Source organism: Mycteria americana, chromosome 1, assembly GCF_035582795.1.
Source record: "Mycteria americana isolate JAX WOST 10 ecotype Jacksonville Zoo and Gardens chromosome 1, USCA_MyAme_1.0, whole genome shotgun sequence".
In the NCBI taxonomy this organism is placed as follows: Eukaryota; Metazoa; Chordata; class Aves; order Ciconiiformes; family Ciconiidae; genus Mycteria; species Mycteria americana.
In genome coordinates, this window is record NC_134365.1 from 194,083,494 (window position 1) to 194,110,658 (window position 27,165).

Below are 27,165 nucleotides of genomic sequence, written 5' to 3' on the forward strand. Positions count from 1 at the left end.
ATGAGAATCTTGTCTTCTACGACCTGCTCTTGAACATCACAGTAGTAAGTGAAAAAAATATTCTCACAGATTTCACTAATGCAGGATCAAACCACAAACCTCTAGGCACAAAGAGCCTCACTGGAGCCACTGGGCTTTGAATTAGGCTTCAAATGTTTCTTTAAAGGTATCCTTACAATTCCTTCTCTAATTATTATGTTCTACCCTGACTACAAAGCTTTAAAGAGGCAGCAAGGTGTGTGGTAACAGCATTCCTACAGTCTTGAAGAAAATGCACATTATACAGCAGAGTGACAGAAGTGCTATGCTAGTACTTAAGTTAAAAGTTACTGAGACTGGAATCCTGGCAAACATTCGGGGCAATGCTGTATCAAGCTGAATGAATTAATGTTTTACTAATGACTTTAACTTAAACAATCCAAAATCCTTCTTCAGAAAAGGGAAAAAAAAGGAAAAATCCTGTCTTTTCAAAGAGCTTCCTAAGGGTCTAGTGCTAAACAAAATTCTTTCTACTACTAAAACCAAAAACTAATTAGTTAAATCTGTAAAAGAAAGATTAACTGAAGAAAACTCCAGGGAAAACAAGCCACAATATACTGACTTAAGAAATTCTCATCTAGGCCAAACCCAAACACAGGTCAAATGAATGCATTAATTTAACAGGATTTTCACTCTGCTTGTATTATTCCTGGCTCTTAACTTCCTCTTCTTAAATTCTTCAATGCCAATTATAAAGAACAGGTCATATAACTTCAGGGAAAATTTCAACATCATCCAAACACAGTTTGGGCTTATGAAATAAAACTAATGTCTTCCTTTTCTCAGAAAGTACACAAAGAGGTTGATAAGGCAAATATGGTCCTTATATTGTAACATTTAGCAAGGCAAACAGAAAAAATGAATTTACCAATTCTTATAACTCTGTTTTCCAGCAGACTCGCTTTTCAGCCTGCACAATCTTATATGTGTTATGCTTTGCAAGGTTAGGTCAGAAGAGGTATCTCCAAGTACACTGCACTTTTTAAGAGTAAAGAGAATTCTAACTTTCACAGGAAAACTCCAAAGAAAGTTCATTGCCTTGAACTAGTTCCCCTGTGGTGTTGAAGTGATGCTAAACCAGCACACATCTAAACTCTTTGCTATGGCTGCTCTTCATCATAACTGTTTGGTACTAGAATCATAGAATCATTTAGGTTGGAAAAGACCTTTAAGATCATCAAGTCCAACCGTTAACCTAACACTACCAAGTCCACCACTAAACCATGTCCCTAAGCACCACATCTACACGTCTTTTAAATACCCCCAGGGATGGTGACTCAACCACTTCCCTGGGCAGCCTGTTCCAATGCTTGACAACCCTTTTGGTGAAGACATTTTTCCTAATAGCCAATCTAAACCTCCCCTGGCACAACTTAAGGCCATTTCCTCTTGTCCTATCGCTTGTTACTTGCAAGAAGAGACAGACACCGACCTTGCTACAACCTCCGTTCAGGTGGTTGTAGAGAGCGATAAGGTCTCCCCTCAGCCTCCTTTCCTCCAGGCTAAACAACCCCAGTCCCCTCAGCCACTCCTCATAAGACTTGTGATCATATCTCATAAGACGTGTACTAGAAAGGCTATGTACACATGTTGGATCCCTTTTCTCCAAGCAGGCTTCTAATTCCCTGTCACTCAATGGTTATATAAAGTTTCAGTTTCGGCACATTCCCAATGCCTACCAGCCAACAGCAACAATTTGGCAAATATAAGTTAATTACATAATGTAATACAAATAAGCTTTTTATTTAAGATCCTGGACAGGCAATAAAATCCACTATGTGTTTGCTGATACATGGTTATACTGCTATGGAGAGTGTTTCTTACAATAGCAAGCATGTTGTAAATTAAGATGCAGAAATTGCAAAAATTTGATGACAACGTATGCCTTCATTACCTTTTCTCCATTTTTAATTTAACTTGATTCTTAGTGTATTTCCATAGGTTAAGACTAACTTTTCTTGGTGGAAAACTGGCACGTATCTGCAGTTTGTTTCAGATGTGTTTATCCCTCTTGTATAAATATTAATCTAATTTTTAAAGAAATCAAAAAACTTCCCTGAAACATTTAATCTACTGATCAGATGAACCTTTATGGGAACTCTAGGGACTCTACACTGTTAACCAGCAAGTGCAGTGAAAAATGCTAAACTCATCCTGAGGGCTATTTAGAATCCCTCAGTGAAAACAGGTTGGGAAATCAAACAAGCTGAGCTGCTGTGAGCAGGGTTCTTCGATAGCAGCCGGTGTCCCTTCTCTCATTTCATTCTTCTCTAGACCTCTTTAGTCTGTCTGAATCAAAAATATTTGCAACCAACAACCAATATCATTTCACAGGCTTATTATAGCTCACTTTAGGAATTAGTGTTTTTCTGCAGGTTCTCATGTCACTGGCAATCAGTGTTACTCCTGAGAGTTCTCCATTCTTCCACTTAAGCCTAGTGTGTCTCCTTAATCCCCTTAATTCTTGCATTTTGGCCTAATTTTACTGTTCATTGTCATGCTGCTTTTGCTGCTAGCTGGGCCTTATTATGTATCATAAGAATATAAAAGCTAAATTGTGGATTATTTTTAAGTAAAAAGCCTGCTAAGTACTGATAGTGTTATCTTGAGCATTACCTTCCTTGCTTCTCACTGGACCAGATCAAATGAAATCAATGGCACTACTCAGCTCGGCCAAGCAAGCAGGATTCACCTCCAAGAGCTGAGCTGGTCAATTTTGTTGTGAATACATTGTTCTTTAAAAGTGTGATTATTCAGCAAGTGATCTCAGCTTAAAACTAGGAAAATATCTATCACCATGTGATGGTTTGAAGAGATTTCCCTTCTATCCAACCAACCCACCAGCTGGGATGCTCATTCTACATGGAAGACAAGACTATTGGCCCTGACTTCAAAGAGAACTGGAACCAAAATCTTCCCGCCTTAAACCCTGATCTAAACCACCAGCCTAAAGGTTATTCTAGAATGCACTGCTCTTAATTGGTCTGTTCAAGCTGTTTTATTCTGTGGAACATAGCAAGTATTAGCAGAAAAGGAGAAATACAAGGGAAAAAAGAGGGGAGGAGCACACACAAAAAATGAGAATTTGTTGGCCCCGTGGTAACAGTACTTAGTTGGAGAGTGGAACATCAGAGTCCAGGCTACGTTCAAAAAAGTATTTAAGAATTCATATACACAGGAGGCAAGCAGAAAATAATTAAAAAATGGCCACAATATAAGTGAGGGCACATCATGGGGAGCATGAGTTCAAAGTCTCCGAAATAAAGGAAGAAATTGCATCCGAGTCTTCCACATTTGTACAAAGTGCCCTAACTTCCGCATAAAAGGCAATTCAAAACACAGTTGCCTCTCCTTTCCTAATCCAGAACAGTACCTAAACCTACCCCTTCAATTACACTGCTTTGCTTTTGTTAAAAATGATGAATAATCCAGGATGGGGAGTACAGGAAAGCCTTGCTTTTGGCTAAAACCACCATTTGAACCCAAATAATTAAAAATAAACAAAAATTCTCCTGTGAACCAAACAACTACCTTCTTTCCTCTGCAAAAAACGTTTTGGTATTTTTCTGAATAAAGCAGACCTTCTTTTCTATGTATATATTTGGAGGATAAGGTGATGTTCAAGTTCAAAACAGAAAATTCAATCATTTCCAGCAGTCTAAAACGTCAGTACAAAGAAACCACTATAACTGGTACAGAAGACAATGAAAATCTTTCCACTGAGATTAGTAAGGCTTGTACTAGACTTCCTATGTGCCCCATATAATCATCTCTACACAAAACACATAGCTACTCCTGTATACTTTAACAGATATTAATTTTGCTGTGACCTTCCAGCTACATTCACAACAACGCCCCCATGAACTAATTTTTTTATTTACAGAAAGGTTTATTTTGAGGGCTTTTTTTGGTTTGGGTTAGTGTTTGGTTGGTTTTTTTTTTTTATAAACTGTAGTGTCAAACTACTATTTATATTCCTTGGTAATACTTACAGTAAGAAGTGTGACATGTGGAAAATTGTTTGGGCACCAACCTAGAGTATATCAAAACAGCAGCAACAAGCCTGGCAACAGACCAGAATCCAATACAGTACTTGGCAAATGCTGGCAAACGTACCGCCAACATGTGATGCCCTCATTTTTAAGCCAAAGATAAATGTAGTTGATGTTTCTTGCCAAGACTAGTGTGCCCAAATGCCACATGTGAGGTCAAGCAAGGATGCTGCAAATAATTCCCAATGATATTTTACCAGTCCGCTTCTTTAAGAACTGTCAGATATTGAGTCCAAAATATCTGTTCGTACACTATTATTATAGCTCACCCAGGAAAACACATCAGTGTTAAAGCTTTGAAAAGCAGCACTGACAACTGTTTTAGTTTAATAATTATACTCAGGAGTGTAATATTATTCTCTCATGAATGAATAAAGCCTACCAGAATGGTGAAATTCCTAAAAATATATTTTTTATTTAGTAAAATGAAGGATGACAGATGAAATAATTATATTTCATAAACTTAATGGAAGTTTTCTCTAAGCACTAGAACAGTGGTTCTTTAATTAGCATAATTTCTTGCATAAACATATTTAGGAAAAGTCTATGAAGTTTTCCCAGAAATTAGGTTTACAGGCTAACTTCAGGGAAATGTTTTTGAAAGATTCTTGCTTCAGTGGGGATTTAACCAAATGTTAGTATAGGAAAATGTAGTGCTGTGTTAAGGCATTTAGGGATCTGCAATGAAAAGTTTAAATGAGATTTAGGTAATGATGTAAAACACCAGTTTCAGTGAGCCTTGGCTTTGCAATGCTTTGGCTTTAAGTCAGAAAAGCTGCCCAAAGAGCCTGAAATTAAAAAAAAAAAAAAAAAATCTTGTTTCTTTTCTTCCACAGTGATCCTCACATTCCTAAAACAGCCATGAGAATTTGTCATTACTTCCCCCTTTGAAACCATTCTACCCTTGAGGCACTGTACTGCAAGATACCACTTAGCAGCCCTGAAGAAGCATTTTGGAGGACTCCACTTAAGCACTGAGCAGAGAAGGGAGTTAGGTAAGGGAGGGACAGATTATGGTTCAAATTAAGTTTGAACAGGAAATGGGCTTCCCCCTTACACAATCTTTTTTTTCTTTTTAGAATTCTCCAGGCCCAAATCAGCATTATCTTATTTTTTTCCTCAAAATGGGAAAATTTAATGGAACTGACTCTATAATGCAAAACATTGTTAGTATGGCACCAGCCCCTTGCAACAAAAAATACTGAGGCACAAAACATGAATTTCTTCCATAGGTGCTACAGTCCTGGTTGATGGTTCCCCAAGCTTCAGAAAACAGACAAAGGAGGAGGAGGAGCAAGCAGACTCCTGTGATGAGAGCACTAGCCAAGCAACAAGCAGATCAAGAACAAGGTCCTATTTTAAAAATATGTGGGGGGAGATCACTAGTGAGAAGAGATGAACATTCCTTCACTGACTTTACATGGTCCGAACTTGAACGCTTCAGAGTTATCCACAACACTGAAATTGAATAAAGAATATTTCTTACGTGAAGCAAAAATGAAGACAACAATAGTCCTTTTACAAAGAAGCTCTGCTCTTCAACTGGCATTCAGCACACGGCCGTAGTAGTGCTACCTCAGTCCCAACACCCATTGCTGGGCAAAGGAATCTGAGTGATACTGCCTCTGGAAGTATGGGGCCTGAGCTGGGGTTTGAGTTTAGTGCCAGCTTTGGGGTATGTTTGTTTTATTAGACACAATCAGCAGAATCTGGCCAAAAATTTGCCTTAAACCAGTTCAACCAGTTTCACATTATTGGAAACTGCTCATTTAATGATAAAATATCTTCTACAGATTGGATAGGTGGGCATTTAGATCTATATTCTTTTTCAATTATTATGACTTACTGCAGTGATGTTAAAAAAACAGACAAGGAGGGCATAAATTGAAGGTAAACGATGGTCTTCAGTTTTAACTGCGCATTCTCAGTGCTAGTTTCTCATGTAAGGAGTAAAAATGCCTCAGACAACTCATAAGGGATGTAGCATGAAATAGTAGCGTGCAGTTTTCTGAAACAGGCACAAGAGCTCAACACACCGGAGCTAATTTCTGTGTCAACTTTCATTCCATACAGATTAGTGCCATTTTGCATAGCTGAAGCACCAACTCTATGCGTAGATTTGGCAGTGCCATACATATCCATTTTCCCTGAGCTTTCAGTAATATGAAGTTGCTACAGACACTGCAGTTTCTCACTAAGTCTATCAGATTTAAGTTATTCTGTGAGTCTGTTTTTCACTAATTAAAAGGCTCAAGCGTTTTCAGCTGGATTTTTTTCTTCAATCTAGTGAGTCTTTCAATAGTGTGCAAATTTACATACCACAAATACGTCCAGGACTTCAACCATCAGTCTGGATTTCCATTTTTTTTATCTCCCCACAGGAAAAAAAAAAAATCCTGTTTTCCCTGCCTTCTGGTACTATTGGTGCTTTTACTAATCACTGAATTAAGAATTTAATAATATAAACATCAGGATTCACCGCGGTCACATGCTTGCCCTTGCTAAGAAGAGTTGTTTCTCCACCTTGTTAATGGAATGTGGAGGCCACTTCTGAGGAAAGAGATTCAACTGAGACTATTTTGCAACCTTTGTGAAAAACAAAACTCCATACTTTCTTCAAGGTTTTGCTAAAATGGACTCATAACTTTTTTTTGGTATCAACAGGTCTCCACATGATCCTTTTAAGATCAAAGTTCAAAACAAAACAGAAAGCAAATTGTTAATGTGAACTACGGTAGTTTCTTTCAAAATGTCACACAGCTAACTCCGCAGCATCCAATCTCCTACAGTGCCTTCTTGTTCTAAGTATAACAGAAATGCAAGGGCTCTCCCACTTTATAGCAGATCATCTTAAGGATAAATCCCTAAGCATGAAGAATTAAAACCTTTTCTACCTTTAAAAATATTAGTGCTGATAAACAGCTGAATTGTGTTCCATTTATTTCACTTTTTAATTACTTTTATGAAACATGCCATTTAAAGCCAGAAAAGCACTACAGCCATACATATGTAGGTAATTGATGCTGACAATAAGACTCTTTCAGAGCTTAAAACCTCAACCAGTTCTTTCTGGTGAAACCTCTAATTTTGGTTTGAATACAGCAGGCCTATGCTCTCGCTTGTGAATTACAGTCCCAAAGGCTTTCTTTCATTTTATTCTGAAATGGCCTTCCTTTCTCTTCATATTGAGCCCATTTCTGTTCTCTTTAGTTATACTCAGAAAGTTATCGTGACAGCCATAATCCCTGAGCTATTCTCCATGTGTCTAGGCTACAGGTTTCTCCCTTGGCCAGTAAGAAAACAAGTTTGTCCCAGTACCATATTTTGTGTTTTCAGGCCCTAGGTCACAATTTGGTACACAGCATGGCACTCACTCCCGCTGTGAGAAATGGAGCAGGCAAGGGGCCAAGAGCTGGCAGAGTGCTGACTTGGCTTTTTTCCCCCCTCATTTGGCTCACTCCCCTCACTAGGTGGGTAACACCTAGTCTGCTGTTGCCCTAACTTGCTTACCACAAAGGCTAGCCACATGTAAGAGGATAAACAAAATTCCAGATCCACAACAAAATTCACACTGGAGCAGTCTGATGACTCCTCGTACTTGGCCTCCATGCAATTGCCTGAGATAAGAGACTTGGGCCCCAATCAGACTATCATCATTTAAGACACCAACAAATGATCGTCTGCATTTGTTCTCTTAAGTCACGGTATAATGAGTGGGGTAGATCAACCATCAAAAGATGGAGCTAGAGAAAGTCATGCTCTTCTTCCGCTATTTCCAGTTCATAGATCATGAACAAATATTCCAAGACACATAGAAGAGTATTTTACAGGCAACACTAGAGGTATGGGGCAAAATCAACTGTCTAATTCATGTTATTTGAAGAGAGTGAGGACTGGTGTCGTAGGTTCCCGACATGAGACATGAGGTCTCATGCCTCAGTGAGGCATGAGAGAACTGGAAGATATAAAATACTTGGGTTGCAAGATGTGCCTTATTTTTTTTTTACTTATTCGGAATAACAGTAGCTGAATAATATGAACAAATACTAATTCATTGAAGCAAATTTTGAAACCTCTCCTGATTTCAACAGGACCACTTATAGACTATGGCGCAATTCAGCTTAAGTGAAGTCCCACTTCATACTCTGAAATGCAACACAATTTTTCACTGTGTCAACAAATAGCCTCAGGAAAGCAAAGACCATCTTACTATCTAGCTAAGTAGTCTAGATGATAATGTTGTCACATTTCCAAAGGCTCTAGAAAATCAGCAAGTACCTTGTTATCATAATGATTCTTTGTATTATGAAAAATAGCATGCTGTTACAATTGACAGGCTGTTACAACTCTGCCAAGTAGAAGCAGATGTGGCAGGTAAACTTTCCAATGAAAGAAAAATTCTTGGTATAAAGTTGGAATATATTAAGTGCAATTTTCTTTAACTACACATTTGCCACTAGAAAACGTTCAAATAGCATGGAGTGAAGTCTCATAAACGTTGGGTTCTCAAGTAGCAACTCAATTTTAAGAACTGATGTTAATCAGTTCGCTGAGAGCAAACTTTCTTCAGTTTTAATTACTCCCACCACATGAAACCTTGAAACATCTCAAGACTGAGTATTTGCTCACCTACTAGAAGAACACTTGAAAATCATGAACAATGTCACCATGTGGTGATACCTGTCATAAGAAAACGACGGCGATACTAAGAAAATGCAGCACCCCATGCTCCATTAACTTTACTTAGCTTTAAATTTCTCTATATCTCAGTTAAAAGAAAACATTTAAGGAAAATAAGTCAAGTGTTACAAAACTCTTATCTCACTGCTTGTTCTCTGACGTAGCAAATATTTGCAAAGACATTTTCAAAAGTACTGTCTCTTCTGTGCTTGTCCAGCACAATGAACAAGACAACATGCTTTAATATCTCACTCCCAGCAATGGTAGACGTGACAGCTGTTCAATCTGTGACAGACAGGAAAAATCCCTGCTCACTAATCTTAATACTGTTAATTGGCTGTGCTTCTTGTGAAGAAGTAACACAAGCTGAGTACACATGAGCTGAAAATAAGCTAACTTGAAGCATTTTTACTAAGTAGTATATTATTAAATCAACTAATAAAATTCATTGCCAATTACTCATAGAGCTATATATCACATATTAAAAAAGGTATTAAAGTAACATAATCTAGCCACCTGTTACCACACACAGGAATATCTACGTTTAGGAATATCCACATTAATTACAGACTTTGGATGAAATAAAAAAGGCCTGTTGATGTGTTTTGTTTAGCCCTTAAACTGTTCTATCTTTGTTCTTTAAAAAGAAAAAAAACCTACATTTTTTTTCCTGAATGACTATATGCTAGTATTCTCAATTTGTTTTTATTCTTTCCTTTTGCATCCTCCACAATCCTACACAATAATATTAGTCAGGAGAATTCACATCAGTCACCTGACAAAGATCTTTGACAAGCCATTGAGGATTCTGTTATATTAAGTAGGTAGAATCAGAAATTGAACTCTATGCAACATGTACATCAGAGACAATGCATCCATATGAATAGTCGTGTAGCTGGAACCTTTAAAGAGATAGACAACCATAACTGTAAATCAAAATTTAGAAAGTTTCTCAAGATAACAGGCTTATGAGAATTTATGAGTAAAGAGCCTGGACAGGGAATACAAAGGTAAAACTAGAGAAAGCCAGGTATCTGAGTAGACTTAGAGAATTTCACTTTCTTGCTAGAGTAGGTTGAGTGTTTTTTCATTAGATGCAATAACCATTTTATCAACACCTGTCTTTGTAATCACCAGAAATAGTCCACAATATGGGAAAGTCATAATAAAAATCATATTCCAGGAGGTAACATGGACTTCCCTCAACTAAATTCAATGTTTTTAAACTCCCAAAGTACACTTAAACTCTTTTGTCTTTCAAGAACAACAAAAGCACAGATCTTATGAGTACTCACCACTGTCTTCAACCATGAAATGAAAAATGTCACTGGTGGCATTGTCACCCCCTCGTAAAATATAGCATATCTTCATATCATCAATATCAGCTGGAAAGAGTCAGGAAAAATAGATTTTATTTTAAATGCTGAAGGTAGGAAACTGTTTTTATAGAAAAACCTGACATGTATTAAATAGTTTAGCTTCAACAGAGAGAGGTCAAGGTTCTCCAGCAGAGCTCAAGAATTTCCATACAAACAGTGTTGAAGTTTTACAGATACCATTCATTCTCCCTCCCTTTACTTCCCCCTCCCCAGTGCCCTCTTTCTTTTAAGACGTATTTACAAAAAGAACTGAAAGGAAATGTAAAAACATGGGCTCAACAGTCAGAACTATTTCATATTTTTAGTGGTGCATTTTCTTAAACAGAGATGTATCCCCACTAAGATATTGACTCTGCCATTCTTCATCCTGAAAAGTACTGTAGACGTCACAGAAAATCTGTGGCTGAAACGGGAGCAAAACCCAGGGTATCTTCTATGGTAAGGTCTACCCTCCATTGAAGAGACAAGACAAATTAGTCCACACGACTACCCCACCTCTAGAACTAGATTACTTCTGGCATGCGGTCTACCTCTAGGATAGCATATCTCTACATGTTCTGCAGTAGAGAGATCTCAATCTCTTTAGTCCCCCACAAAAATGCCCCCTCCACCAGACCATGCTTCCTATCAGCATGTTTTCAAAGGATATGGCATGTAATCTATATGAACTGTCATAAATAGTGCTCAAACACTTACAGTGATTGACTGTTTTAAGAAGCCAGACAAATGCAATTCAAGTAGACAGACAAGACTTCAGTAAGAAAAAATTCAATGCACAATTTTGAATCATCAATTGCAATAAAGAAAGTATGTAAAAGGTAAACAAATATTTATTAATATTGTGCTCTCTGGTTTCCCTGAGCAGTGATGAGAAACATGTAATACATAAAAACTAATTTTTGTCACTATCTTTGAAAGACTGCTGTTGGTAAAAACCCACGTCTGATACTTTTTTAAAGAAAAAGTGTTAGAAATTAATAGCATTAAAGTGGAGCTCAAGAACCACCCAAGTTCTCCTCCCATGTTAGGGCGTACGCATTAGTAAAAAAAAGCCAAAAGCACTTTTGTTAAAGCTCCTCAAAATCCTCAGTTCCAAAAGTAGCCAGACATCTTCTAGGCCAAACATGTTAAGAAGATTATCAGCAAATATATGTCACTGAAGAATCTCTTCCATAAATGTTTGAAAGTTAAAGATCAAAAATTCCTGGGGCTGTAAAGAGGACACAAACAAATACCTCTTCATGCCAGTGGAACAAATAAATCTTTCATCCTGCAAACACACAAGTACTCAGCTCTGTCCATGTGGGTAGCCTTATCAAAACCCATGGTTCCAACAAAGACAAAGATAAGCACTTGAGCCAATGTTTGCAGGACCATGACCACCTCATCAAAAAAAGCCACTTGTCATCCAAACATCTTAATTTTGTCAACAGAATTGCAAAGGAATGACCTGTTTTCTGTTCATTAAGAACATGTTCAGAGTCACTTGAGCAATTCTACGCTTTCCTTCCACAGTGGATTAGGTTATGCTAGTTATATTAAAACTTGCCTAGTTGTAAGTACAATTGATTACTGTATAACTACAGTGCCTGCTAAATATTAATGTGATATTGGAATTCTCCAACATAATTTTGAAATCCACCCAAGATAATTTTCCATTAAAAAAAAATATAATTATCTTCACTAGATCAGGGCACTGATTTCCCATTTAAAATTCTACAAAACTGATGTGGTTATTAAAGATTACATATATTAATATATATTCTTTAAGAAACAAATGCACTTCACAACATAATTCACTTGTCTCTGTGAAAACACTTGCCTGAAAAAGAAGATAAAAAGCATTATCAGGGGTGAATGCCGAATAAAAACATTGCTTGCAAAGAGCTGCTTATTTGGCTGGAGTAGCCATGCAGGTGTCTTTGGCCTCAGGAGGCTACACGGAGTGCTGAGACATCAACCAAGCTATATTATTGCCAAGGCAGATCCTTACTCTCCACTATTCCGTCCCCTTCCTCCTGGCTTCTCAGCACACCTGCAGAGCTGTGGGGTGTGACCTGGCCCTTACTCACAAACTTACCCACGTGGGACCGGTGACTCTCAAAACAGTGCTCAGCAGTCTGTCACATTTTGTACATTCAAAACATTATCCAAACATCAGCTACCTACTTGTTATATACCACTAAACTTCTTTAAATGTCAAAGACTTGGCAGTTCCTTAATAGACTTTCCCCAGTTTTAAACAAGTTATCTAATCTTAATGAATATCTGCTATGAAAAAATTCCAGCCCTGACTTGCAGAGATGAGTGCAGTACGATTATGCATACACGATATTCTTTGTATGTGTTTTTGTTCTAGGACAGCACTAGACTAGAAATTACCATGTGGCAAGTGTTTTTCTTTAAGCTTTCTCTGCATTTACTATCACCAAATTGTAAATATAAAGCACAAAGAAATAATAATGAATCAAAAGTGATGCTTTCAGGTGTAACATGAAGTAACAGATAGTACTTGAATAAATTTAGGAACTGCTTAATGTATTTTAAGAATATTTTATTTTGTTACTGTCACTTGCCTGTCTCTCTCTCATTCAGATTATTTTAACAATTCAATAGAAAAGAATAAAAAGCACCAACTATTTGCATAATTTGGGGACCTTTTATCAAGACGTTAATTCTTCCACACTCTTATACCCTCTTTGAGCAATCCAAATTAACTCTATGAGCCTCAGGAGCAAAAGATTACCTACTGTACTTGTGGCAGAAGTATTTTATATATAACTAATTAGAAAGCCCCACACTGATTGTTCCTGAACAAAATACACAACAAATCTCCGAGACATACTATATTCTGCACAACCACATTTTGACTGGAGGCTTTTAGTTCATCTTGCAAGCTAGGCTAATTTCCTTTCTAGCACTTGATAAAAGTTTTGTGGGCAGACGCTGAAAAGCGATCTCAAGCACAAGGCAGAAAGCTGTTTGATAAACAATTGCCCTGCCCTCTCTTTCAGTTACGGGCAATCTGAAAAACCAGACCGCTCAAGCTGCTTGTACACAATGAATCTTGTTTCATCAGTATTACCTCACTCAAAGCAGTCAGGCTGCCTGTTTGTACAATGATAGACCCAAATCCAAGGAACGGGAGCGTGAGGTGGTAGAGTATTAGGATGGACTTCACAAACTATTGAACAGCTTTCAAAACTCATCTGCATGTGACCCTGAACAGCCTCATCTGACTTCAAAGTTGGCCCAGTTTTGAGTAGGGGCTGGACCAAATGACCTCCACAGATCCCTTCCAACATAAATTGGAAGACCGTAATGATGTTTTACAAGCCCCATCAGGACCCACACATGTTAATGAAACTGGAACTATTCAGCATTTTGTAAGAGGTTGCCCCACATGGCAGGATAGGACCCCTAAAAAGGGGGGACATCAAAACATAAAAAGAAAGTGTATAACAGCAGGTCCAATAGTCAACACAGGAGCATCCCGAAGTCAAAACAATTACTCATGGCTGGTTGAAAAATCTGCCACTTACATTAGGATCATTAAGAATAAGACAAAAGAAGGTCTTGTTTACTCCTGTCCTGAACATTAGATAATTACTTGTCTCAGTATAGCATAAGCATGAAATATGCCTAAATTCACTACTCTGGATTTGACAGTGCTTTGCACATTAATGGTAGTAGGCCACAAGGTGAGGGACAACAGTGAACTACACACAGAGTTTTGACTATGCAGCTTGGTCTACATAAAACGTCTGTGTCTCACATCACTTCTCAAAACTGTAGCCTTCTAGGTTCAGCCAAGAATTTTTGCCTCCCTGCCACTCACAGCCTCTCCCATACCCAAAGCAGCTACAGACAAGAGGGCATCTGAGGAAAAAGGAAAGGAAAAGACAGTGCCCTTTCATCCATGACTTTCACTCCCAGGTTATTCTATGACTTCCAGCAAGTTCTCTTTCCTTATTCTCAGCAGATGTATTATCCCTGTGAGAGCTTGATGTTTTCTGCCTTTCATGCAGCCTTTCCAGACACCTCTTCTCCCTCAAGTGCTTGGCCCTGCATTCATAAGACATTTTTATGTGTTTGCTTCATAAAATACAAACCATTATAAAAAGCATTTAGGAAGTTGAGAAGAGAGATACCACAGAAATAACACAGATGCTCAGGAGGTGTTTGCTCATAGAGGCTAAAGGACAAAATTATTTAAGAAATGTGTATTTCTTAAAAACACTCTTCAACTCAACACAAATTAGAGTGCTTTGTACTGGTACTGTCAGGGAACCTGTGAAGTTATATCACTTTCTGAGGATTCTCACTAGCTTTAAAACCAATTTTTCCTAAGGGTTGCATGCTTCTCACCTAGCTCAGGCAGCCCCAGGATATTAAGAAAGCCTGCATGAAGACCAGTGAGCATGCCATGTGGTCAGACTGCCAACTGAAAGCCAAGTAACAACTGCATTTTGGTCATCTGACAAATATAAGCCTGGCTACGTGGCACAAAAGAGAATGGAATATGTACCTATCCTGAGTGCCCCCCCCTCAAAAAAATGGGATATCACTGTGCTATGCAGTGGTCTGCTTTCAAGGAACACCAACACAATAATTCTACATTCTCCCATGTAAGAGAAAACCCACTAAAAAAGTGATAATCTGTTTATTTGCTCACTCCCATTCTCTTCTGTTTCTCACTTATACTGACAACAATACTCTTAATACTACTCGCAGTTCACTACTGAAGCCTTACATTTAAGGAGCTGTGGTGGTTCCCAAAGCTTAGACATGGTTTGGGCCCTCCTCATCCTCTCCTTTGCACTAACACTGCAAAATTTCGGGTACCCCAGCCATTCAAAAGTTCATCAGGCCTGTTTGCAAGATTTGGTATATCTGACAAGAACATCACTACAGCCAAGACTGTAACATGGGATACATACTAGTATGGGCTCTGCGAAATGAAATACAGCCAGCTACAAGTGTTCATCTCTAGCCTTACCCCTACACAGCCCAGCCTGTCTGGGCCCCTTTGAGTCTCCATGCAGTTGTGCTGTCTGCTCACTCCACAGCTGCAGGAGGTTCCAAGAAACCTCATTTCATTTTTAATTAACCAACTATTAACTCATTGCAAAGTAACACGGAAAATTATCTGGAGAATAGCTAATGCTTCCCTTTCAACTAAAGTTATTTCATAGCCTTGTGTTGAGGCTTTATTTCAGAACATACGGCACATGTGGTTTTCGTGCTATTTATACCACCTAGTATTTTCGTTCCATGTAAAAAGTAAGTACCACTGACATAATTTTAAAACATTTACATTACCTTTTAATTTACCACAAACACTTTGTGGTTAAGATTTGTGTAATTAAGGCAACAAATTCATTCATAATATATTATTTCCCCATGTTTGGGAAATAATTTTGCTTTTACAGTTAAGTGCGCTCAGACTGTATAGCAAATGATACCCTAGCCATGGTATGACCATTAGTTAATAATAGCTTGCCCACTCCCATAGCATTTTCTAAATAAAACTGTTTAAAGAAGGCACTCAGCCTCTAAAGATCCAGAACCACATGCAGCACAATTTTGTTATCCAAGTTTCAGTCACTGATAGAAAGTCCAAATCACATTTATTTGTAAGCTCTCCAAAGTGAAGATGCTCCTTTATTCAGTGTTTACCCAGTAGACCCCCTTTCCTGTTTAAAGCTGTCACAGATGCGGTAAATAATAAACAGAACTAAAAAATAATAAAGCCATTATAAATAAGCTTGCTGTTGGAAAGTTTCTCCCATCAATTATTATAGAGTTTAGCATGAAAAAGAACGTTTCCAGTGATCTAAAGAAAGCATGGATTATTGTAATACCTTGGGTGAACTGGCTGATGCTATGGTTGCCTTTCCCCAGGTGGATCAGGAAGCCATGGCGCGGACCCTCTGTGATTCTGATCTTGAGAGTAACATGTAAACTGTCCCTGTCTTCCACTTTGAGCACCTTGTTGGTAATCAGAAACCCGATGTGACCTGTGGCCAGAATACGGAGAGTCTGAGCACCCTTGTTTATTACAATTTGAGGTACACTGTTGTCCACAGCCATTATTCGAATCTTCATGGTCTGAGGTTTCCTCGTTTCAAACACAGTGTTGGGGAAGACATAGAAATCAGTATGTGTCCCATCCGTAACAGTGAAAGAGAAGCTATCCTCAACTGATTCTGTGCCATCATGTTTGTAGCTGATTAGATTTTCATTTAGATCTTGTTTAGTGAAGGTGGTGACTGGTTTGGAGTTATTGAACATGATCTGACCATGAACTGGTATTTGAGTGATGATAAATTTTACCAAAGCGTCGGGTGTATCTCTGTCTTCTGCAGTCAGTTCAAATGGGGTTATCAGTTTGTATTCATTTTCACTCACCACCAGGTTATGGATTGTGACGACAGGTTTCTTATTGTCCACATCACTGATGGAAATTCTGAAAGTACGAAATACAGGGTTATAGCCATCAGTCACCTCAAACTCAAAGCTGTCCATTTTCACCTCATCTTCTGAAGTGTGAATGTAATAGACTTTATTGCCTGCTAATAGGAGTTGAGTAAAAGTGGAGATGGGTACCCCAGGCTGATCTGTGCATTCAAGATGACCACGAACAGGTGCTCTGGTAATAGTGAAAACTAAGTTCTCATCTGGACTATTCAGGTCACTGGTGCTAAGCAAATCAGTGGTAAGGGTTACCTTCCCTCCTTCCTTCAAAGAAACTCCTTTGCTGATTACATCTGGGAAGACAATATCAATGCTACCTATTGTCACATAAAAGTAGCGATCAATGAGAGGGTTTATTCCATCTGTCACATCAAACTTGATAAGATCACGAACTCCTTCTTGCCCAAAATGCATATATCGAATTAAGTTTCTATCCACTTCATCTTGGGTGAAGTTCATCCCCAGGGTAATATTCTCAACTCCACCTGAAGGTTTTATTCTCTGCAAGAGGCCTTGTGCTGGCCCGTATCTTATAATGTATGTCAAGGTTTTGTCTTCAGAATCCAGGTCAGTAGCCTTCAATATTCTGTTATGAATAGTTCTAGTTTCCCCTATTTCAATCTCCAAACCATCATTGATGGCCATTCTGGGTGTCTCATCATCTACAGGAATAACCATGATGAGTACTGTTTTCCTAACAGTATGTTTACCATCTGTGAGTTTCACCTCAAAACTGTCCTCCTTTGTCTCAGAGTCATCATGTTCGTAGAGTATGTTGGAGCGCTCTGTTATCTGATCCAAGGTGAAACTCTCCAATAGGACAGTTCCATTGACCAGCTGGTTCACAATGTGGCCATGCCTGGGAAGCCTGGTGATCGTGAACATTAACTTATCAGCAGGGATGTCTGCATCAACTGCATTGAGGATAGGGGTATCAATAACCAGGCTCATGCCTTCCATCACAACAAACTCTCGCATAAAGATTTCAGGCTCTTCATCATTGATTGGCATAATGACAATGGGGAAAAAGTGCCTTTGGGAAAAATTAATGCCATCAGAACAGCGGAAAGCAAATCTGTCTTCAACAGGCTCTACACCCTTATGTATACTTTGGACGTAAAAAATATGCCCTTGACGGAGGTCTTTCAAGGTAAAAGCACTTACAGCTACACCTGCTCTAGATTTTTCAGATCCTGGGGCTGGAGAGATGTTCTCTACATACCCAGATGTTGGCTGAGCAACAATGGTGCAGAGTATATCATCATTAGGGGTATCCACATCTTCAGCCCTGAGGTGAGCAGGAGTAATGACCCGTTTGTCACCTTCCGTTACCATGAACTGCTCCCCCACAAAAATCTCTGGGGCTTGACTGTCAACAGGAAGAATGGTAACCAAGACTGAAACTCCTTGAACAGCATTGCCCCTGATGCTCCACTCCTCAGACAGGTCAGACAAGGTCAGGTTGAAGGTATCTTCTTTGGGCAGAAGGCCTATTTCACCACCAGTGTGAGCATATACCACAGCACCATCCAGCAGATCTCTCTGGGAAAATCTCTCTGAAGGCACCCCTTGGACCAGGATGTTCCCATGCTGAGGAGGATCCTCTACGATGAAGGTCAACATTAAGTCATCTGTATCCTCATCTGTGCCCTGAATGACATTAGCAGTGATTTCAGCAGCACCATTCTCCAGCACATCCAGGTAGGAACCAAGAGTGCCTGGGGGCAACCGTAGCATAGGAACCTCATCATCAACGGGGCGCACGTTCACTTTCAGTGTGATGGGCACAAAATGAACCCCATCACTCACGTCAAGCCTACAGGTATCACTGTTGGTCTCAGCTCCACTGTGCACATACGCCACCCTCCCTTGTCTGATATCCTCCAGGCCAAAGACACCTCCTGGAATCAAACTGTACCCAGAAAGCTGCAACTGGCCATACCGAGGAGCCTGGGTCAGGATAAATCTGAGATGGGCAAGTTCAGTGTCCGTGTCACTGGCATCCAGCTCAGTTGGACTAAGGACATGGCTGCCTCCCTCAGGCAAAGTGAAGCCAGTATTAGTGATTTCAGGAGGCTGGTTATCCACAGGCTGCAGGTAGATGGTGAAAGTCCCTTCGGCTGCATTGCCAGCTGCATCTTGCACTTGATACTGAAACTGAATCAAATGAGGAGCCACCCCCAGTTCTTCCTGTGGGGGACGGTATGCTATCTTGTGATGATTGATCTGGGCTTGGGTGAAGCGGGTAACTTCCACAGAGTGATCCTCAGTCAGCACGAGGGATCCAAGGCGGGCTCCATATACATCTGGAGGGTGGTTAGTGTCAGTGTCAGTGGGGGGCTGGGTTATTGTGTAGTGGAGTTCACGGTCCCCTGAATCCTGATCTGTGTAACACAAGTGCTTCCTCCGCAGTGGGGTCACCTGCTGTTCTGCAACTATTAAGTGCAGGCTGCTGCTACTATGCAGCTCTGGGGCTAATCTGTCTACAGGATGTACCCGGATCACAAAAGTCTGTGGTCCGGAGCGGTTGGGTGGGTCATTGTCATCCTGGACTCTAAAGATGAACTGGTCCAACACAACCCCAGGGCCAGGGCTGTGAGGCCCAAAGTGGTGGTAATAGAGACGCCCTTCCACAATGTCCTGCTGCAGCCACTCTCTCACTGGCTTTTCATAGATTAGGGAGCTCCCCGCTAAACCTGGCACCCTCCTCCAAGAAAAGCCCTCATCTTCTTCCTCCTCTTCCCAGCCAGGAGGTGGCTGTGCTTGACGGAGGAGCAGCTGCCCAGCAGCGGGACCAGACTCCACCGTGAAGAGCAGGATGGCATCCTGCGAGTCAATGTCAGTGGCGCTAAGAGCACGGGTGGTGATGGGCACTGTTTCACCCTCAGCCATGGCCAGTCCCGTGTTAGCATTGAGTAGAGGCGGCTGGTCATCAGTGGGCACCAAGGTAATGGGGAAAAGGAACTCAACACGGTGACGAGAGCCACCATCCTCCAGCCGCAGCACCAGGTTGTCACTGAGTGGAGACTCGCTGCCATCGTGCTGGTATATGACCCGACCTGCTGCCAGCTCAGCCACTGTGAAGTGTTTACGAGGGGCAGCAGGTGCTGGGGTGTCCTCCAGCAGAGTGAGGTGGCCATGCCTCAGCCCTGCCACCACACTCACTCGCACCTGCTCAAGGTCATCCTCATCACTTATCACCAGGTTGGGGCTGGGACCGGGGCCTGAGAGAGGCCGCGACTGCCCCTCATAGAGAACCAGGCCAGTGTTGCGGGTCACCACAGGTGCCAGGGTGTTCATGGGCTTCACCACAATGACGAAGGCAAAAGGCTCCGAGGCAGCACCCTCTGGGTCCAACACCTCCAGCTCGAGCTCAAAGAGCCGCTCCTGATCCGAGTCCTCCATGGGGGGCTGGTAGGCGATGCGCAGCTCCCTCACGTCCCGCTGGCTGAAGGAGGAGACAGGCAAGCTCCGGTCGTCTGTGCTGACCATGTGCCCCTGGCCGGGGCCAAAGGGCGAGGTGATGTTGAACAGCAGCAGGTCTGGTGGTGATTCGGCATCCTCGGCCGCAAGCATGTCAGGCGTGAGGGCGGTGAGGACAAACTGGTCCACCTCCATCATGAGCATGGCCAAGAAGCTGGGCTTGGGGGCCACGTTCTCAGTCCCGGCCCGGATCCGCACCAGCACCTGGAAATACTCGCGCTTCAGCAGTGCTCCACTGCCCGTTGCCTCCCGCAGCTCTGCCACCAGCGGCACCAGGTCACGGTTGGGGGAGCCGCCGGCTGCCGTGTGCCGGTAGCGCAGCCCCAGGCGCAGGAACTCCTCGCAGTCCCACATGGAGGCGGGCACCGGGCCGCCCCCCGCCGCCTCCCCACCCGCGGCCGCCGGCGCCGCCGCCGGGGGGTAGTTGAGGATCTCTCCGTATCGGGGCAGCCCGGCCAGCGGCGGCAGCAGGCCCACCCGGCAGCGCTGCCGGCCCGGCTCGAAGGCGAACTCCAGGCTGCGGGCGTCCAGCGGGTTGCTGGTGCCCCGCAGGCGGTCGACGGTGAGGGGCAGGTTGCGGGTGACGATCTCCAGCTGGGTGAAGAGCACCTCCACCTCCAGCACCAGGGGCAGCACCAGGGCGCGGCTCGGCGAGTCGTAGCGCAGCTGCAGGCGGACGCGGTCCCGCGCGGGGCTGCGGCCGCCCAGGTGGGAGTACTGCACCTCGCGGGCCCCGAAGTCGCAGGGGAAGCGCCTGGGGCTCAGGCGGCCCGGGCGCTGCCACAGCGGGTCCTCGTCCAGCACGGTGAGGTGGCACCGGTCCCCCGGCTGCACCTGCAGCACCAGGTCCCGCGCGGGGTCCAGCCAGGCGGAGCGGCCCAGGGGCACCCGCAGCCCGCGGTTGGCCACCACGACGGGGGCCGCCTCCGGCGCCCACGGCGAGGAGACCGCGGCGCTGCCTGGCGGCGGCTCCGGCGCCCCCACCCAGACGCAGCCGGCCAGTAGCAGCAAGCCGGCCAGCAGCCGCCGCGGCGCGGCGGGGAGAGCCTGCATCGTCCTTGCCGGCGGAGCAAAGCGCCGGGAGCCCCCGGCAGCGGCGTCTGCGCTCCGCAGGGGCCGAGTCGCGGGCCCGCTCCTGCCGCCGGCGCGGCGCGTCCGGACCCGCTCGCCCCACGCACACGCGGCGCTCTGACGGGAGCGCGCCCTGCTCCGGAGGGGAGCCCCGCGAGCTGCGAAGCCCCGCCCCTCGCCTCCGAGCGGCCAATAGACACCCGCGAGGGGCGAGGCCGTCTGGCGCGATTGGACAGCGCGGTTTGCCAATCCTGCAAGCTCCGGGGCGGGGGGGACAGCCCCGCCCTCCCTCCCCCGACCCCTCAACAGGTTGTTGAGGAGAAGGCGCAGGGAAAGCGGCGGCCCGAGCCCTGCCCGTGCGGGAACGGGGAGGAAGGGGGAGGCGGGGGGCACGGATCACCCTGCCGGCGCGGATCGCCTTGTCGGCAGCCACCGCGGGAAAGGCGCCGCGGGCCGCCTGGAGCCCCCATATCGGCGGGAGGCTGGTGCTGCTTGCCCACAGCGGAGGAGCGCACCTCCGCCAGCCCCGGGAGGCAGCGGGAGCGCACCGCCGCTCCCCGCCTCCCCTGCACTGAACCTTCCCGCTCTCGCCTTCAGTCCTGGCTCCCTGGGGCAGAATTAGAGCGGGGCTGTCCCCGAGTCGCCGCCGGGGAGGGCTCGAGGGTTTCCCTTCCCCTCCCGAGTCGCCCCGGGGGGCGACAGGTGAGCGCGGGGCGGCAGCGGCGGGGGGGCGGCGCTGCTCGGTGCCCGTCGGCGGCAGGAGCGGGGTTGCCCGAGAGCCGAGCCAGGGGGACGGGGGAGAGAAAGGTGCCTGAGGGAAACCGGGGCGGTCACGCCAGGAGAAGCCCCCCGGGGCTGCCGCCGGAGCGGCGGGAGGCTGCGGGGTGGGGGTGTGGAGACCTGCCTGCCGGCGCCGGCTTTGTTTGCGCCAGAGAGAAAACGGATAAATATCTCCGGGGCAAAACACATTAGTTAATATCCAGTTTCATTCCTCGGAGGTGACTAGGCACAGCAGTGGGTGAATAAAAGCTTCACAGTATTTCTGCCACCTTGTGTCTGCAGTAAAAAGCATATTAACAAGAGCCTGAGCTTGCAGGAGTTATTTGCCTTTTAAAATTCCTAATGGCAGGTTCTGACTTTTTATTCATCTTCTCTCACAGCTCCTAAAATTCTTTCTTAATGAAATGCGACCCACAGTCTGTTTTAAAAGAGGTTTCTAACAATAGAAAAGTGAAAAATACTAAAGAAGGGCAGATTCAAAGATGACCCAAGGCTGTTTGGAAATGACTTTGTTTAAATTTGTGATGCCTTCTTTTAAAATAATCTTTGAAGTTATCCTTCAGTGGTGGAGCAACATTATGGCATGTGATCTTGTTTTCTGTATGGAAAACTTGAATTTGGAATTTCAGGTGTGGGCACAGTCAGCCACATTTACGTGTAAGTATTCATTCCAACAAATAATTCAGCTTGGTTTGGGGTAAGGGGACATCAGTGGACATCTGTTCTACAACACTGGATTATTGTAATTTGTGAGATACTTTTATATTCTATTATTGTCATACCCGTGGAAAACTGCAGAAAGTTTTATTAAATAAGTCTGTATTGAATTATGGACTTGGATGCTGCTGCAGGACATAGTAATTCTAGTAGTTAAATATCTAGTCAGTTAAGCAACAGTAATACCATATCTCTACCTTTATGAGGCATTCACCCTGGATTTCAGCAAGTTAATGTCTTATTTCTAAGCCTCAAAGAAAGATAGTTCAGTAGAAAAAGTTGAGTCCCAGAACCAAGGATCTCCCATAGTTTCACAAACATGGTGTTAGTATCTCTTTTGTCAGAGATTACAATATTCAGGATGGAGTGACTGGAATTGCCCAGATATAATGGTCTGGTGTCAAGTCCTGGGTTCTGTTTTTAAAACAAATAAATTAAAAAAACCCAACCCAAAACAAAACAAAAAAAAACCCAAACCAAAAACAAATGACCCAGCACAGAGATTTGAGGTAGCTTCGGGGTGATTTGAAGGCATGTCTGCCTTCATGGGCGTGAATAGCTTGTCTTATTAAAGAAATGCATATTATCTAAGTTTGATTCCAAATTTAGGCTGTACTAAAATGAAGTTTTACAGAACCAATGCTCAGTAGAAATCTTTACATTTATTCAAGGGAAAAAGATTTTCCTTGTTTCAAAATAAACTCCCTTTTGCACAGTTTGCCACTCAAACCATGTGTATGTGTGCATATATGCATGTGAGTGTGTGTAGAGAAAAAGGGCAACAAATCACTTAAAAATAGCATCTAGCTTTTTTATTTGTTGTTCTAGGAGAAGGGAAAAAAAGGTATCTAATGAAAAGTGCACTATTTTTTTCCATTTTTAATATTCTTAGACTGTTAGGGATAGCAGATAAACATGTACCTTTAAAATATTTTCTCTTTAATGATTATGTGTTTTGAACCACATTTGTAACAGAGCAATCTCTTCTCTGTTAAAATCAGTCCAATATTTGTTGTGATGTTTATCAAGAGATCATCTTTGAGACATCTCTTTTTAATTGATAAAGAGAGTTAGAGAAATCTGGCAGATGAAGGAGTAGCTTTTGAAATACCTGTGTTGAAAGTGAATGGAGAAGGGCATTCCAAGAAATAAATTTTTGAGAGATTTAGCTTCTTAACTGAAAAAAAAAAATGTAAGAGAAAAGTAGTGAAGGAATGGGATCGATCCATCTCTGATACAGAAATTTCTTATTTTCAGTGGATACAGGGTCAGGTTCTTTGATCTCTATTATCTCCATCATCAAGTAGTAAATCCCCATGTACAAACAGCAGAAGTCATCTTTACTTTTAGCAGTTACTGTCTTATCAATGAGTCAGTGAGCTCTTGTGTCACAGTCTAACTACAAAGTGCAAGATGTGGGTTTTTTTTTCTTTTCACAGCACAACATAAAATAAAAACTGCTCCAAATTATGGAGTTGATAAGAATTTTGAAAGGATTTTCTTTAGCTTGCTTACTGGTTGGCTTGTGCCAACACTTGTGTTCAAATCATCCTTGAAGAAAATTCATCTTGGCTAAATTCTGATCTAATGACATAGCTGTAAATCCAAAGCTTTTTCCTACCAATTGTCTCTGAAGCCAATGTAACAAATCAGAATTGGGCTCAATAACAAGTCCATTGATCTTTTAAAATAAATTTTTGGTGAATAAAGTGGCTGGTATTTGACCAGGGAAAAAAAGAATCTACATACCCTTGCATGAAAGCTTGCAGCTCTGCTACACTACTACACTATATTTCTGAGTCTAAACAGAAACAGAAAGCTTTAGGACAAAGACGACCTGCTCATTTAACAGAGTATTAATAAAAATGTGTGCTCATGGAAATCTAGTGATTAATATTCCTTCTGAAATAAATTACCTGTGAGGTTCATCAGGATAAATCTGTATTTTAAGACATTTGTTTATTAAAAAATGAATGCAAATCTACTCTTATTTTAAATGCAACCCTTTCTGAGGGCACCTGGCTTCTGCTTTTGATGATGGATCACAGATTTATATTCCTTGTTGAAACCTACACAACTCACAGTTCCTGTGTAAGACAAACAGAAGTTTACTGTTCACCAAGTCTACATATAAATTTATGGTTATCAAAGACTGCCCTCTGTTGATATGGTATAATCTTAACGGTAGCAAAGCCTGATTTTTGTTATTACATTACTTGTCATTGGAATTTTGTACTTAATGATAGAATTAATTCCAGAGATGATCTTCAAATAAAGTAGTAAAAATGAAATAATTTTGATGATTAAATACTGGTAAAGGAGATAAATATGATACACAAATGTCAGGGGTTTTTAACAGTTTCCAAATAGAAAACATGAGTATTTCATAACTTATAAGTGCAAAAAGATGTGCCATCTCTTGCCAATGTATATTAACTATCTTGCCAAGGAAATTAGGAGAGCAGGGGGAGAGGATGGAGACAGCAAATGAGATTCATGGGAGCATTTGGACACTTATTGGTTGTATAAGTAATTTTGCTATTACAATTCAACTCTGAAGGCCATGTAAAAGCAAGGTGTACAGTACCTACTGTGGCACAGAGAAAATTTTCATCATTCACAATATGACAGGTGATTTGGTGTACAAGGACCAAAGAACAAGCCTATATAAATAATCTGCTGAAACAGAGTAAAAATTTGAAAATGTTAAATCGGCCAGATTAGAGAGTGTCTCTGTTGCCTGCGTGTAGCTGTACTTGACCAACAGCCTTTCTGTTGCTTCCATACTCATATTTTCTTCTCTTATTTCATTAATGAATTATTATGCAAGTGGCTATTTATAAATTATCGGGTGTAGTTTTTTACCTGGGTATATGCAAGAATATTGCTAAACTGTAATTTTCAGTCATCCTTTTTCTGCCGATATCTCAAGAGGCAGATAGCTGACTCAAGAATCCTCTCTTCTTCCTGAGATTTCTTCTTTACCATCACACTCTGTAAATGTGGCATTGTCTTGAAACTGTTGTCCATTTCTTTCATGACTTCTGTTTCAGTCCAAATATCTGTTGCCCTGCAGACAGACATGTTCTTGAAAAGTCCAAAGCCACTAAATCTTGCATCCGTAGTTTTATTTCCCATTGCCTCAGGTAAATCTTTCGCTTGTAGTGTGAAGAAACTTCACTGGCTTCTGTCAGGATAAGGTTTAATTCCTTGACTAGTGGAATTCTTATACAGTCTGTTCTCAAAATTGTTTTCTGTTGATGCTGGGATGAGTGCAATGCTGGTTTCTACATTTCATGTACCTACAGTAGATGCGACCACATGACCCACCCAACATTCACTCCAAAACCCAATCCAAGGTCACCCTTCATGTTTCTAAAGCTCTTCTTAGACTTTTGTCTTAGTATCTTATGATGTTTCTTCTGCTGCTGCCCCAGTAATTGTTTTCACCTGCCTAGCACTGGTGCCCTGCTCACCCTCCATGTCTCTAGCACTATTTTCACTTCAACCGTGGCTCTTTGAAAACCTACTTTTCAAATCAACCTTCTTCAAGCTCCTTCCCACTTTAGATCTCATCAGAAGCAATGTGTTTTCCTTTACATTTTTTCTCCTCTACCTTTTGATCACTCTTACTCTTTTTGTTTCAAAGTTACAACTTTGTTACAACTTCTTGATCTCCTATTAACAATGAGAAAAGACTTGGTAATTTACTAGAGTAAATAAGTAGTTCCATCAAACTTCCTTGCCTATGGTTTATGTCTTGTGTTTGGACTCTTTGAAGATTTTTACTGTGATTAAGGAATTTATAATGTTACTTTTAAATGTACATTGACACACTCACATGTTCTTTGATGTGTAATGAAGGCGACAATAAAGACACTATAAGCAACATAGCTATTTTCAAAAAATATTTAAAGACCTAGACTTTTTGAGTCCTCTCTCAGATTTCCCCTGGATGAAATTGGTGAGTGGTTGGAAATATTCTTGACAGGAACTGGCCAAATGCTGTCACCAATGACAATGACAAGTTCATCTCAACGTGCAATCCAGAGTAGGTACTTGTTGGTATGGTTATGTATTGTGTTAGACTATATTTATGTAAATTATAACGGAAATCATGTATCAACAAGGAATTATTTGAAAGACATCATTTATTACTTATAGGTAAATACTTAATAGCTGGTGGAGGTCAACGCAGTCAAATCTTCCATGTTTATACATTTATCTGAAGTGCCAATTATTTTATTTTATTTTATTTTATTTTTTTAAACTCTAAACTGTGTCTATAACAGTTATCTACTCTAATTTATATGGCCATGTTTTAATTACAGATCACTGAAATTCCAGTACAGTCAAGTGCTTATATATTTTATTAATTAAATAAGTAGGGAAACAATCCTGACACCACTTTATTTGAAAAAGAAAACAGAATGGAAGCTACTTAGTGGATAAGAGATAAAATCCAGGCTAAGTTATTTAACTCCTCC

General features: G+C 41.9%; 1 protein-coding gene across 1 annotated transcript in view; it reads right to left on the bottom strand.

Annotated features, from left to right (window-relative positions):
- LOC142408076 (FRAS1-related extracellular matrix protein 2-like) overlaps window positions 1-21,163 on the bottom strand; it is a 115,889-nt gene extending 94,726 nt beyond the window's left edge. Inside the window, exons 1-3 of the mRNA XM_075498087.1 lie at window positions 20,588-21,163; window positions 16,015-20,446; window positions 10,067-10,156 (exon numbers count right to left, since the gene is read on the bottom strand). Coding sequence (XP_075354202.1) covers window positions 10,067-10,156; window positions 16,015-20,446; window positions 20,588-21,163 — 5,098 coding nt within the window. The remainder of the gene's footprint in view (window positions 1-10,066; window positions 10,157-16,014; window positions 20,447-20,587) is intronic.
- Between the last annotated feature and the right edge of the window lie 6,002 nt (window positions 21,164-27,165).